Source organism: Drosophila sulfurigaster, chromosome 2R (assembly GCF_023558435.1).
Source record: "Drosophila sulfurigaster albostrigata strain 15112-1811.04 chromosome 2R, ASM2355843v2, whole genome shotgun sequence".
NCBI classification, from domain to species: Eukaryota; Metazoa; Arthropoda; class Insecta; order Diptera; family Drosophilidae; genus Drosophila; species Drosophila sulfurigaster.
Genome location: NC_084882.1, coordinates 5899734 through 5912796, shown reverse-complemented (window position 1 = coordinate 5912796; position 13063 = coordinate 5899734). Strand labels below are relative to the sequence as shown.

The 13063-nt window shown below is 36.0% G+C and overlaps 3 protein-coding genes across 4 annotated transcripts; 2 read left to right on the top strand and 1 right to left on the bottom strand.

The window, feature by feature from the left end:
- Positions 1–59: 59 nt before the first annotated feature.
- LOC133836381 (TBC1 domain family member 22B) lies at positions 60–2315 on the bottom strand. Its single transcript, XM_062266848.1, has 6 exons — positions 1873–2315; positions 1587–1800; positions 1306–1474; positions 713–1244; positions 398–621; positions 60–338 (listed from the first exon to the last, which is right to left on the bottom strand). Exons 1-6 carry the CDS (start codon positions 2249–2251, stop codon positions 204–206), a joined length of 1653 nt encoding a protein of 550 aa, XP_062122832.1. The 5' UTR covers positions 2252–2315; the 3' UTR covers positions 60–203.
- Positions 2316–2588: 273 nt separating this feature from the next.
- LOC133836376 (uncharacterized) lies at positions 2589–6224 on the top strand. Its single transcript, XM_062266842.1, has 6 exons — positions 2589–3010; positions 3079–3262; positions 3331–4699; positions 4755–4959; positions 5015–5187; positions 5252–6224. Exons 1-6 carry the CDS (start codon positions 2887–2889, stop codon positions 6152–6154), a joined length of 2958 nt encoding a protein of 985 aa, XP_062122826.1. The 5' UTR covers positions 2589–2886; the 3' UTR covers positions 6155–6224.
- Positions 6225–6685: 461 nt separating this feature from the next.
- Positions 6686–12704, top strand: LOC133836387 (CCR4-NOT transcription complex subunit 3). Of its 2 annotated transcripts, none has more exons than XM_062266857.1 (2): positions 6686–7455; positions 7957–12704. In XM_062266857.1, exon 2 carries the CDS (start codon positions 8600–8602, stop codon positions 9569–9571), a length of 972 nt encoding a protein of 323 aa, XP_062122841.1. In that variant the 5' UTR covers positions 6686–7455; positions 7957–8599; the 3' UTR covers positions 9572–12704. The 2 variants fall into 2 exon arrangements, with proteins under 2 accessions (XP_062122841.1, XP_062122840.1); XM_062266856.1 differs by having other exon boundaries at positions 6686–7469.
- Positions 12705–13063: the final 359 nt, after the last annotated feature.

Sequence of the window (13063 nt, the reverse complement as noted above, 5' to 3'; positions counted from 1 at the left end):
CGCAACATTCTTCAGCTTCAAAAAATATAACCACATCAAATAAAATCCAACGTAAGAAATTAAACAAAAATAAGCTAATAACAAATGTGTATATAATATAATATATATATGCGTTTATGTTTATGTATATGTTTAGACCGCACAATAGTAAATTAATTTATATGTTACGTATTGTTTATGTATCATTTTTGTCAGCTCTTGTGTCAACTCTTCATCTCCAGATGCTTGGGAGCGTCTGCATAGGTAAACTTCAAGCGGAACGCCTCAGCGAGTAGTACATTGATTTGGCGATCAGACCAATTATGGGTTGGCAGATTTTGTAGAAGCAACATGAGACCCTATGTAAATGATACACAAATTATATATTGCAAATAAGACTTGAAAGTCGAGAGTATACCTGGAAATCATTCTGTTGCATCAATTGGTCTTTCCAGTGCAATAAAAATGCCGCACACACGTACAAATGGAAAAGCGCAAATCCATCTGATTCGGCCAGATATGTATCCCACAATCGGATTGTGCAATGCAGGGGCAGTTCGCGTGTTAGTAAATTGTTCATCCAACGGAATGAGAATTGCAAATAGTCAACGCCATGTGTCTGCAAATGACGATGTAGATTGACTGTAAAGCAAATAAAATAAATTATTTATAATGGCGAGTGCACAAATATATTGGATCATTCTCAGCTGGGCTTAAAGGTTCTCCATCTTACCATCTATGCGTTGTATTAGATCCTTGAGCTGATTAACCTTCTCTTGTATGCCGAGTTGTGCAAATATATAGTTATCTTGTATGCAGTCCAAAAACTTGGACAAACACCAAAACGAATCAGCTTCAATAATGTTACGCGTCTCCTCTGGCAGCTGTGACATGTTGTATTTCTCTAGATCTGTGTTGGGTGACAGCACCTCCTGCAGAAAGACAATGAAGAAAGGCGTAACCAAATCATTGATGCCCTGCACATAACCAGACGCTGGATGTCGTATGGCCCAAATGAAGAGGACCCGCTCGAACATTTCCTGTACAAGCTGTTGCTGGAAGAGTGGTATTTGTGGATTCATGCGAGGCACATCGATATGTATCTGGCGATAGGTGTCCTGCTGCGTCTCGTCCTGACTGTCCACCCTGAAGTAGTTATGTCTCAAGTCCTGATACCCTTGCCGCTTGCTCTCAAGCACAGCATTTCGACGCTCGCCAGATGGGGGTAAATATTTCGACAATAAACGCCAGCTTACTGCGCGCATCTGTAAAGAAAGTAAGACTTTACATTTCACTTACAGTCCTCATGTGAAGATGATAGCTCACCTTTCGAGGCACACCTGACCAGCTGAGCTTCTTGAGTGCTACCAAATCGAGTTGTGGCGAGTTGAGCAACAGTTGAAACTTCTCAATTTTCGTCTCATATTCACCGTCCAGCGAATTGGAGCTGATTTTTTGCAGCTGTGGTCGTCCAGGATAGTTCCGCAAACGAGATCTGGAATGCATAAATTGCACGGAATATTTTATGTAATAAAAAAGGTTGATGACAATGTGTTTACCAAAATGCTGTTTACACAACTTGCAAAAGGCTATTGACTTTATCGCACCTGTTTTCATTTGTGTCTTGAGAAGATCTACGTTCTTCTTCCTTGTTGATATCTTCGACTATGCTGCCACCGGCTGCTGTTAATTGGTCATTATTGCTATGACTACCATCACTGGCCTCATGATTTGTGACGTGGTTTTGATTGATGCGCGAATGCGTCTCAATCACATTAAGCGCCACCGACTGTGAAACTTGACGCGATATGCTCGCTGCATCTGTACAAACGAAAATATAATATTGATAGTTATCTATCAGTCAGGCACTTGTGATTATCATTATTAATTTACCTCCAGCTTCTGAAGCAGCAGCTTCGGTGCTGTTTATAATGCAAAACTCGTCATCGCCCGTATCCCAGGCATCGCTTACAGACTGTTGATAGTCACGAAACGTGGATACCATGCCGAAACCGTTGCCACGATCACGATGCACTGCACCCGCAGCGCAATTTTTACTGTTTGTATTATAAAGAATATCGCGTTTTGGACTCGGACGTCCGGGCACTGCGCGGCCACTGTTCTTCCAAAATGATGTAGAATTTGCAATTATAATCGTTGACGACTTGGCTTCAATTGCTGAGCTGTGTGTTGCTGCACTTTCTTCAGTGCTTGTTGGTATTGCTGCAATTTTAGATTTTTCTTCAGTTTGTCCTACATAATTATTGTCCATAATAAATATCGAAGTCCGATGTCAGTGTCAGCGTCATTGCATCTGCAACAGTGTGACCGAATCATAGAGAGCTATGAAGCGCTGCTTCCAAAATGCTGTATTTCAATATTTTACTATTTCTGAAGTCTGGTCATATTCCTCAGATTATCACAATTAGCAGTATTGTCGAAGGCGTATTTTTAATTAAAGCTATGTGATTTTAAAAATACAAATATTAGAAAAATATCAAGATCTTTAAAATAACATATTCTAATAAAAATAGTAAAACGTTTTCTCTAATAATAATAATAATTGTATCAAATTTAATGCCAAAACAAGATAAATTGGCAACACTGACAGTGACTGTTACTTTTGATAAATTCTCTAGCGTTACTGCCCAACTATAAGGAATGAGGAAAATACTAATTAGTTCATAAACTTAAATGTCAAATTTTTATATGGAAGTTCACATTGTTCGCTGTGCTTTGGTTCATAAAGTTTGTTTCTTAATTTTCAGTCATTTGGTCACATTGCTTCACATCAAAGCGAGTGTTATTTAGAGTGTGATAAGGAATTAAATTTCATTATTCTTTGTAAAATTGCGTATCAAACTATGCTCCAAATTAGTCTGAACGCATAAAAGTGCCAGCCAAAAGATGCAAAAGCAAGAGGAGATCTCATCTCGCCTTAAGCAGATCTTCGACTTATTCCTGCGAGAAAACTTTGTAATGACCGACAATGTTTACTTTGAAAAGCTCATATCACACTTGCAGGCTAAAGGTAAGTGTGTTTGCGAGCGGAAGTATGTGCAACAGGCGGCCACTCTAACTGCATCTCTTCTTATATAGAGAATGCTCTCGTTCTTCAAAAACCGTTTGTCATCGAATGGGTGGACAAGTGCCTCACATTGATCTGCGATGATTTTCACAAAGTCCATCCAAGAGTTATATCGTTCACATTCAATGTGATCAGTTTTATGGCCTCCAATGAATGGATGCTTGTTCGTCTCCGCGAATTGGACATCTTGCAACGGTAGGTGGTAACAATTACTTCAATTGACTAATACTGTAATCAAAGTATTAATCAGCGATTCATTGTAGGCTTATGGCTTTCATGCGGAGCAATGAACACGACTTTAGTCCATCAATAAAACTCAGCGGCATACGTGTCATGAAGGCAGTTAATAACTACAGCGTTGGTTTGGCCTTTCATCGTTTGAAACGCGCCTGGGCTCTGCTGATCCAATACAGCAACAACGAACACACGCTCTATGTGGTACGTGAGGCGCGACAGATCCTCTATGAGATGTTGTACAAGTTTTGCGACAAGATGCACGATCAGGCTGTTACCCTAGAGATTCTGGCCGAGATTATGCGGCCAATACAGGACAACGTCTATATTACCGATCATATCAATGACAGCGCTGGCGGAGAAGATCAACGCATACACGTTAGTGTGGATGACAACGAGTTGTTGCACAAAGTGTCATCGACAGTGGATCTACTGTGTTACATTCTACAGCAGACTCTGGTAAGCGAGGAACGCACTAAAATTGTTGGCCTTTTACGGGATCATCATAATTTGGAGTTGAACATTTGGAAGCTGGTCGAGATGACGCACAACACTTACTTCACGGAGAAGATGCTAAATACTTTGTGTAGCTATCACTTTGCCCTGCTTGTGCACGAGAAAATACTGAATCCTGAATGCGCTGAGCCGCCTGAGCAATTTACCGAGTTTGGTTTATCGTTTTTCAATCTCATGAAATTTTGTATTCAACGTTGTGATGGCGTCAACTTTGTCAAAATGGCTGAATTGCATCATATATTATGGAAAAAGCTTGGTAAACGTGCCCCCAAAGAAATCATCATACAAGACGAGCGCGTTACATTTGAGAATCAATTGATTTGCTTTCACATGTTACCGCTGCTCTTCTCCATGAAGTTTGCTATGAAAATGGCTGATGAATCCAAAAGCGAACTCTTCGATACATATATCATGAAACTGCTGGTTATGTCCTGTGAGCAAACATTGCGTCTATGCTACAGTATGCGAGATGCATTCATCACGCCCGAGGGGCATGCCAATATTAGTTTGTTCACACCAGAGTTAGCGCGGAAGAGTGTGCATAGCATTCTCTCACTGGAGCATATTCTGGACAGAGAGCAGGCAATCACAGTCTGCCAGGCGTTGCTTTACGCATTACGTGAGGTAGTGGCACTAAGCGATGCGAGCAAGCCAATGGATCCAGAGGATTGTCATGGTGCAAGTACATCAAATAACTACTACGAAATTTATCCGAGAGGTGCTGAGGCCATTGTCAACGATCCCAAAGTATTGCATTCCGTTATTGTCGGTTTACGAACGTTGATTGAACGATTCAAGATCACGTGGAAGGAGTCGGTAGAAACCATTGGCCTCGTCAATTGCTTGGCCTATGTCCTGGAGAACTGTAACATGGATTCAACTGTAGGTACATGGATCGATTTAGCTATCTTGAGTTTTATGACATTTATTCTTACAGTGCACCGTGCAAGCACTAAAGTTAGTCCAACTCGCCGTAGAGCATTTTCTGTCGCCTAACATGGCACTACTCGTGGATAATTTACAAGGTTCCGCTTTGGTTTGCCTGGGCCCAATTATTGTAAAACGCATGCACGACACGACCTGGGAGGTGCGTGACTCAGCTTTGGAATTGGCCATCTCTATTGCCAGCATATCTCGCATAAGTAAGTTAAGGTACAGCTTTATTTGGCACAGCTTTATTTGGATGATTTATTGTAGAATTTCCTGCTTTTCAACGATTCTTAATTGATGTCAAAATACCACCCATTGTTTACGAAATGGCCAAGCATGATAGTGAGCCTTATGTGCGTGCTTCCGCCTATAAATGCTTGTCTAAGATGGTGCCCATCAATGCACTCTGGGAAAATGGGCTAAGCCAATTGGATTTAGTGGTAACTATTGTGATTTCAACTATTTATTTTTACTCCAAATAAACCAAAAATATCTTAATTACAGGATCATTTGCTCTTCGTTCTATATAGAGAAAATGAGGATGTGGTGCGTTCTGAGGCGATTTTAACGCTGTCCAAGATCTACGATCACCGAAAGATACCCAGTAAATATAAGAACACGCTTTTTTCAACACTCAACTATTGCGTGGTTGGCGATCATCATTGGGAGGTGAAAGTTAATGCCTTATGCTTTTGGCGCATGGAATTTCAACGACAACTTAAGAATCAGGGTATGATTGATGGTATCTTTCCCAGCGTCACATTTTCTAAGGAACATAAAAAGATTGTTACCCTAACGGAACGTGAGATCAAACTTCGTGTTGCCAAAGTTCTGGCAGAGGTTCAACAATATGGCTACTATGGAATCGTGCTTAAATGTCTTCGAGATGAGTATGCAATTGAGGTGCTAAAAGTCATTGTTACTGGCATAAAAGCTATGAATCAAAAGCTAAATGAATATGATTTCGAGATTATATTAAATGATATTGAGACGTTATCACCGTCAACAAGTAATAAGGAAACCTTTACCACTTCCAATACTTCCGATCGGCAAATGTCAATTGATCATAATGACGATCTTCCTTTAATAAATGAGGAACAGTCAAATGAAGTCATAGATTCCATATTAAATGCTCAGGATATGCACCTTTTGGAGAAAACATTCGAGTCACAAATGCAAATCAATCATGAAGAAACACAGAATCGTCACATTGATGAATTCTATTACAAACAGTTTGCTGTCTCTGTTCGCGACTGGAGGGCGGAAGTTGCCAAAATTAACTTGGATCAATTAGTCGTGCAACAAGAGGAGTGGTTCGACTGCAGAGATAATTTGGTATGCCTTTTGGATGACATTCTAAATGCTTTAAAACGTGATGATAATTGTGCGGTTTCCGATTGTTATTGATTAAGTGAAAGCCTAGTGAAATTGTAAGAACAAACTGTTTCCTTCTAAAAAAAAATAAAAATTTTTTACCACAGAAACTGCAATGCGAATTATATTTTTTATCTATATGGAATTATAATAATAATGTTAAGTTTTTTAACATATATTTTGATAAATTCTTTTAAATTCGATTAATTAGTTAGATATCGAGTTTTCGAGTTCTACATTTAAACACATCCATATGTATGGCTGTATATATATGAAAAATATAACGCATAGAACATCTGCGGGTTTTAAATACTTTTCACCACAATAATTTTTTTTTTAGCCTAGATACACTTCCGCTCTTCATAAAAATAGGAAAATCAATCGATTCAGAGGACCATGTAAAGTTTAAAAACATTTCAATTCTTATATGTATTTTTTCGAATACATCTTAGTGTGAAGTGTGGCCAGCAAATTAAAAGTAGAGTAGGTTAGTATATCATTGACATTAAATAGTATATTTTGAAATTCGTCTTGCGGTCACTCTATGGAACAACCCGTCAGTCATGGTGGAAAATTCGAGAAGAGCGTACCTATGCGCACGTTTATGCAAGGAAGAAGAAAGTTGAATATTGATTAAAATTTCTGCAAAAAAAATATATATATATATGTAATTATATATTGTAAATGTCTTTAATTTAAGTGATATAATTCAAATATTTGTGTAAAGTTTAATATTTTAATACGCGTCAAAGTACGAGTGAAGGTACGAACACTGAGAAAATTAATAGTAAAAAAAGCACCAACAATACAAAAGCAAAAGTTTTCTTGTGTGTGGCATTACCAGCGGTCGTCGGTACTTTGCGAGACTAAAATAAATAAAAAATTAAACCAAACCGAATCAGTTAATAGTGTGATTTTTTGAGCCTTCGTCTGTGAGGAGAAAGCTTTAAGCGGAATCCCTTAAGCAAGCATCCCGTCGCCATTTTGAAAGTGATTTTACATACAAATAAAATACATAACCATAAAAAATACAAAAAAAAACAAAAACAATCATATTTCTGTAAAGAATATCAATCGCAAATTTTAATTGGATCTGGAAGCAGTGAAAACAAGGCAGCTTTTGAAGTAAATGCAAATTATTTGTAATAATCAGTATAACAAAGTGGCAAAAAAACCCCCCGCAGCTGAAGAGTCAGCAATCAATAACTGCGACATAGATACATACAGTCGTCTTCTTTACTCCTATACTGCATACAAAAAACGCTGTGTGTGAGGAAGAAAGACTGCTGGCAAACCAACAGCAACAGCAACAAAAACAACATTGGTGCGAAAAGGTTTACAACTCAAAGTAAGTCGTAATTGCATTAGTATTGTGTATATACAAATGTGTGCATGTGTGTTGATTCATTAATTCAGGTATATATATGTAAAATAACATACTTTTTTTTTTTACATATATAAAACGTTTGTATATATATATATATTATATACGTGACACGTACAAGTGTGTATATATAATATATGTATATATATATTATGTACGTGACACGTTTTATGGGCAAGTAGTTATTGCGTACTATATCTAATTCGAAATACTCAAAAAAAAAAAATTCCGATTCGGTAAAATAGAGATAATATAATTAAAAATAATATTACATTCAGGAATTAAGTGTAAGCAATTGTTGGTACAAAATGGAGCGCACATTGAATAAACACACATGCATGCTAATTTTGAATGTCTTAGGAATAAGGTTACATATTTATGCGGTTATTTACATTTGGTATAATTTTTATTTTTGGTATTGTTATTTCCTTCTATTTTAAATGTTCTTTAGGACCCGGGCCAGGCTTGGATTAAGCATAGGCGATAAGGCAAGAAAAAAGAGCGAACAAGAAGTAAATTTGAAAATTAGAGCTAAGGAGGATAGCCTAATAAAAAGAGATAATTCAACAGACTGATAAACAATACATAAAGTTAAACTAAATAAAGTATATAACTCAAATTGTACATAAACGAAACACAAATCGAACCTCAGCAGCAGCTACAACAACAAAAGACAGCCGCCCGATTACCACTAGAGAGGAAACAGACACCATCGTCCCCGATAACTAGAAAGGCGGCTGAGTCAATAAAAACGACAACGGTTTGCAGAAGGTGACGGTATCGGAGTAGCAGGTTCGAGTTTGTTATCGATAATAAACAAAATTGATTTTAAGTGCGTGTGATATTTAACGTTAAGCATTAATTTAGCGAATAACCAAAAACAAAAAGGCAAAAAAGCAGAAATTTTATGAAGCAGATCGAAAGAATAGGAAGATAAATAGAGAGAGAGAGAGAGAGAGAACGTGAAAGTGAAAAGAAAAAAGATTGCGCGCTTTAGGTAAAGCTCATATTAGTTTGAAGACGTAAACGAAGCAAGGAGAGAAACAGAGAATTAGTGTGGAAAACATTGGAGTCGCAGAAAACAAGAAATTACTATGACATACTCGCACAATAGTGTAAGAAACAACATTAAAATGACAACAGCATCAACAACAAAGTCAATACGCTTGAAAAAAGGCGCAACGACTCCACCCCCAGCCCCAGCCCCCGTTTCACCAACATCATCAATAGAAGGAGCTACAACAGTGGCAACAACACCAACACCCTCGGAAACTGCACATTCCAACAGTATTGCCAGCAGTACAAACTTCATCAACAACAATCACCACTTCCATCAGCAGCAAGTTTTGAGCATTTCGCCCACACTTTGCTCCCCAACGATCACCCCGAACAATCGCACCCAGCAAAGGCTGCACTCTCAGTCCGCAGGCGCTAGTAATCAACGGACTCGTCAGCAGCAGCAACGGCAGTCGCCTCAGCAGATGAGCGGTGGTGGTGGAGGAGGATTCTTTTTTGCCAACAACTGTAAGCGAAATGGTGGCAACGGCGGTGGTCGATCGCCACAACAGGCAGCAACGACATTGGTGCGCCAATCTCCCGCAACCATTTTGGGTGGTGGTTTCTCACCGACATCAGGCACAGGAGCAGGTGTTTTGGCTGGAGGTTCAGCGCGCAAGCAGCGTAGGAGTCCAACGACAACTACTGCAGCAGCAACAGCAGGAAGCGTAAACAGTTTTGGTGCTGGCGGAAAGATCTCGCCACAACACCATCTCATACCCACCGCACTAACGCATTTTGCGGGCAGCAAGTGCTTTGATGCACCGGCACCAACGGCGCTGCCCAAGCCACCGCAACATTGGACGCTAACCAAATCGGAAGAAAAGCTGGTGTCCAGCAGCGCTGGTCCCACATTGCAGAGCCTGTTGCGCGGTGAGCGATGCAGTGCATCCAAGTTGCACCTCAATAACAGCACTGGTGGCGGTTACGTGGTGAAGTCATCGAAACGCAACCTACTCGATGATTTTGATACGCACAACCTCAAATTATTGCTAAATGTGCAGTCGTAACGCAGGAGCATGAGTAGGCAAAAGAACCAATAATAACAGCCGAAGCGATATAACCGATAAACGATACGTGAACATGGAACACCCAGATGACCCTGTAAATGACTAGCAAAACAAAATTAAAAAGAAAAAAAAATAAAAAAAAAAAAGAAAAAACAATAAAAAATCAAAAATATAAAAATTGTAAAAACTAAAAAAAAGTCTTAAAAAAGATCCAATCATCAAAACTGAAAATTTGAACTTTTTTAAACAAAACATAAAAACAATAATAATAAAAAAATGAGTAAATGTTTGTGATCTCAAATGTATCATAAAACAGCCTCAAACATTGAGAAGCTAAAAAATAAACAAAACGAAAAATTCAAAATTAAAAAAACGTAAACAAATGGAAAAAACTTGAAAAAAATTGTCCTTACACTAACAACTACAACGATAAAACTACAATTTCACACAACAGACAGACAGAGAGTTACACAACAAAAAGGTGCAAAATTCTCCAAAGGCAAAGAATAAACCTTTAAAAAAAAATTTAAATTAACTTCAATTTGCAAACTTTGAGAATGGCCAATCGACAAATGAACAAAGGAAAACCTAAAAGGAGTGATGCAGAAAGGACGTTTGGCTAGAAAAAAGAGAAGAATGTGATGGATTTAAAGAACAGGATGCAAAATCTATATGTATGTATAACGGATACTTCACAACTGAACATTGTTTTATAAACGTGATACGCAAATAGACTTGAAAATGTAATTAATAAGTAAAATTATAAATATGTATGATGTATTTATGAGTAATTAAAACGACGCTAGAAGCGCTACATAAGTACACCTTATGTTTACTTATATTTCCCCAAGCGGACAAAATGTGCAACGTACCTTAAAACAAAAAAAAACACAAAACAAAAAAGAAAGCAAGTAAATTAAAAACTGTTGAGAGATGAGCACACAGATGAGTCAAAGCAGAAGAGAGAAATTTTCGACAAATAGAGAAATAAAACAAGAAAACAACTTTAATTATAATAATAACAACCATTAATATCATAACGATACACATTAAATAATACCACCCACCAATTCACAAAAGACTAATTCAACTTATAACAAAGGAAAGATGGAAAAAGGAAAAAACTCAACGACAAACTCAACGCTGCAATAAACAGCGCAAAATGCATTCAACTTGAATACAAATATAAACTAAAAACAGAAAAAAAACCTTAAACTAAAAATAAATAATTAAAAAAAAAGAACAACTCAATGGCCTCTCTACCTTAAGATATCACATAGATAAACGCATACCAACCAACACACTTATAAATATAGCATAAACTTCCATTATTTTTAGTTTTTAAAACAAACTTTGTAAAAAAAGAATGAGTTGAAAGACACATATATGCAAAAATGGCTTTAAATTCTAATAGTAATTATAATTTAAACATTCTTGAATTGTAAATACTTTAACAGTAAACATAATAAACAAATACAAAAAAATCATCAAAAATCATACAAATTCAAGATAAGTCAAGAAAACCAATTGTGAAAATTTGTTGCAATCCCCACAAAATGCTTTATATAAGAGTTAAAATGACGACAATGATAATAAGAATAGAGTTAGAGAGGAATGAGAAAAGAGGTATATTATAAAGTAAAGATGAAGAAACTACTACTTTTTATGTGACACTGTTCGTTGATGCTCATAAATTAAAACTAACAAAACAAGAAACACTTGAACCCAGTACCTTATTTTCATTATTAGCATTTAATATTAATTGTTAATAATTAATATGTATGTAAATTATTTAAGTAAACTTCCCTAGCCATGCCCCTCACCACACAAAACAAAAATATCCAAAGTTATTGTATTTTGCGTAATAATTGTATACAAAAAAAAAAAAATACCAACAGAAAAAAAGAGTCGCAGCGTGAGTTTTGTTGTTATTTGTTTTTCTTTTTTTTGTTGCCATGTGAATTGGCTCCTTGCGTGATAAGCCAAAAAAAAACTAAAAGATAAAAAAGAAGGAAGCACTTTTTGAGTTTTAACCATTTTACATACAAAAACAAACAACAAAATAAAAAATGTTTATTTTAATTTCTGATACAGCTATATTTTACAAAACATAAGAATGATAACATTAAACAAAATGTGAACATTATGATGATAATGATGTTAGTTTTTAATGTTAAAAAGCCAAAAAAGTCATGCACTACTGTTTAGGTTTACTTGAGAGCAAGTTGTCATATATTGGTAGCTTTAAAGCTTGTATCCTTCAAGTTACTATGCAAACACTCATACACATACATGTACCATACATACACATACACTAAACTTCTAAGAGTATTTTATGAAAAAACAACAGTTCGAGCAGTGCTCGAGATCAGCCAACAAAAAAAAAAAACGAAGGTAATCCCTTAATCACATACATACGAAAAGCAAAAGCAAGATTAAAAAAGAACACCTTGGGAACTTGCCACGTAGAATTTTGCATTTTTTTAAGAGTGTAAGCTATAAAAAAAGAAGAAAATCACATTTGTTACTTGACGTCAATTTAAGTAAAACGTACATTTGATAAAAAACAAAAATAAGATCCAACCAAAAGCATATGCAAAATTCAATACAAGTAAACACAAAATAATAAACAAAACATTTATTCAAAAAAAAACCCAAAGGGCGCAAATAATATTTTTTTCAATTGCCTTCAAGTTGGCAGCTGCTTTTTGGCTTTGATAACTTTTTAAAACACCAATCAGTACAAATTAATTTCCATTTTAAAGTTCGGGGACATTAAGAGCCTTCCCCAAAAGCAAGGCCTGCAGCTCGATTTGAAGACAAATGAAAAATCACACCAAAAACTTAAAAGCGTAAAACAATTCATATTCTGTTGTATTTTTATGACGTTTAAAACCCTAAACAAGAAACGTAATATTGTATTTGGAGTTCGAATATTATTTTTACAATTTTTAAGCAGAGATTTGTCGTTCTTACTATTTACATACATACATATAAATGTTTTTTTTTTTTATTTCTCCAATGATCTAGTTTACAATTAAATTTGCAATTTTTTGTGATACTTTGCTATATAATTTTAAATCTGGTTTATAAATGTATTTAAAATCAAAAAAAAAAAAAAAATGAAAAACAACCTACTTAAATATTTCACAATTACCCTAAATGAACCAGACACAATTTGAATTATAAAAGAAAACGACGACATCAGTAAAAGCAATATTGAAATTGTGTTAAAATCAACAAATATTTTGAGAAAAAAGAAAACGAGAACAACCCAACCAACAAAACAATAGAAAAAATAAACAATTGTACACGGCTTTCATAAAGTAATTTATTGAAGCTTTGTATAATTACCAAAAAAAATATTATTGTGTTATTATTCGCTTTGCACAATATTTTCAGCATGGACCACAAAAAGGAAAATATTTTTGTATGCTTAGATACTCAGACGGATTCTACTGCATAGCACTTACAATATACAAATCGAGGGGT

Excerpts from the sequence above, each read along its gene's own strand:
- LOC133836381 (XM_062266848.1), bottom strand. The coding sequence starts at position 2,251 with ATGGACAATAATTATGTAGGACAAACTGAAGAAAAATCTAAAATTGCA. Across the intron at positions 1,801-1,872 it reads TGCTGCTTCAGAAGCTGGAG|ATGCAGCGAGCATATCGCGT; the intron begins GTAAATTAATAA and ends TCGTTTGTACAG. Across the intron at positions 1,475-1,586 it reads CAAGACACAAATGAAAACAG|ATCTCGTTTGCGGAACTATC; the intron begins GTGCGATAAAGT and ends TATGCATTCCAG.
- LOC133836376 (XM_062266842.1), top strand. The coding sequence starts at position 2,887 with ATGCAAAAGCAAGAGGAGATCTCATCTCGCCTTAAGCAGATCTTCGAC. Across the intron at positions 4,960-5,014 it reads TGCCAGCATATCTCGCATAA|AATTTCCTGCTTTTCAACGA; the intron begins GTAAGTTAAGGT and ends GATTTATTGTAG. Across the intron at positions 5,188-5,251 it reads TAAGCCAATTGGATTTAGTG|GATCATTTGCTCTTCGTTCT; the intron begins GTAACTATTGTG and ends TCTTAATTACAG.
- LOC133836387 (XM_062266857.1), top strand. The coding sequence starts at position 8,600 with ATGACATACTCGCACAATAGTGTAAGAAACAACATTAAAATGACAACA.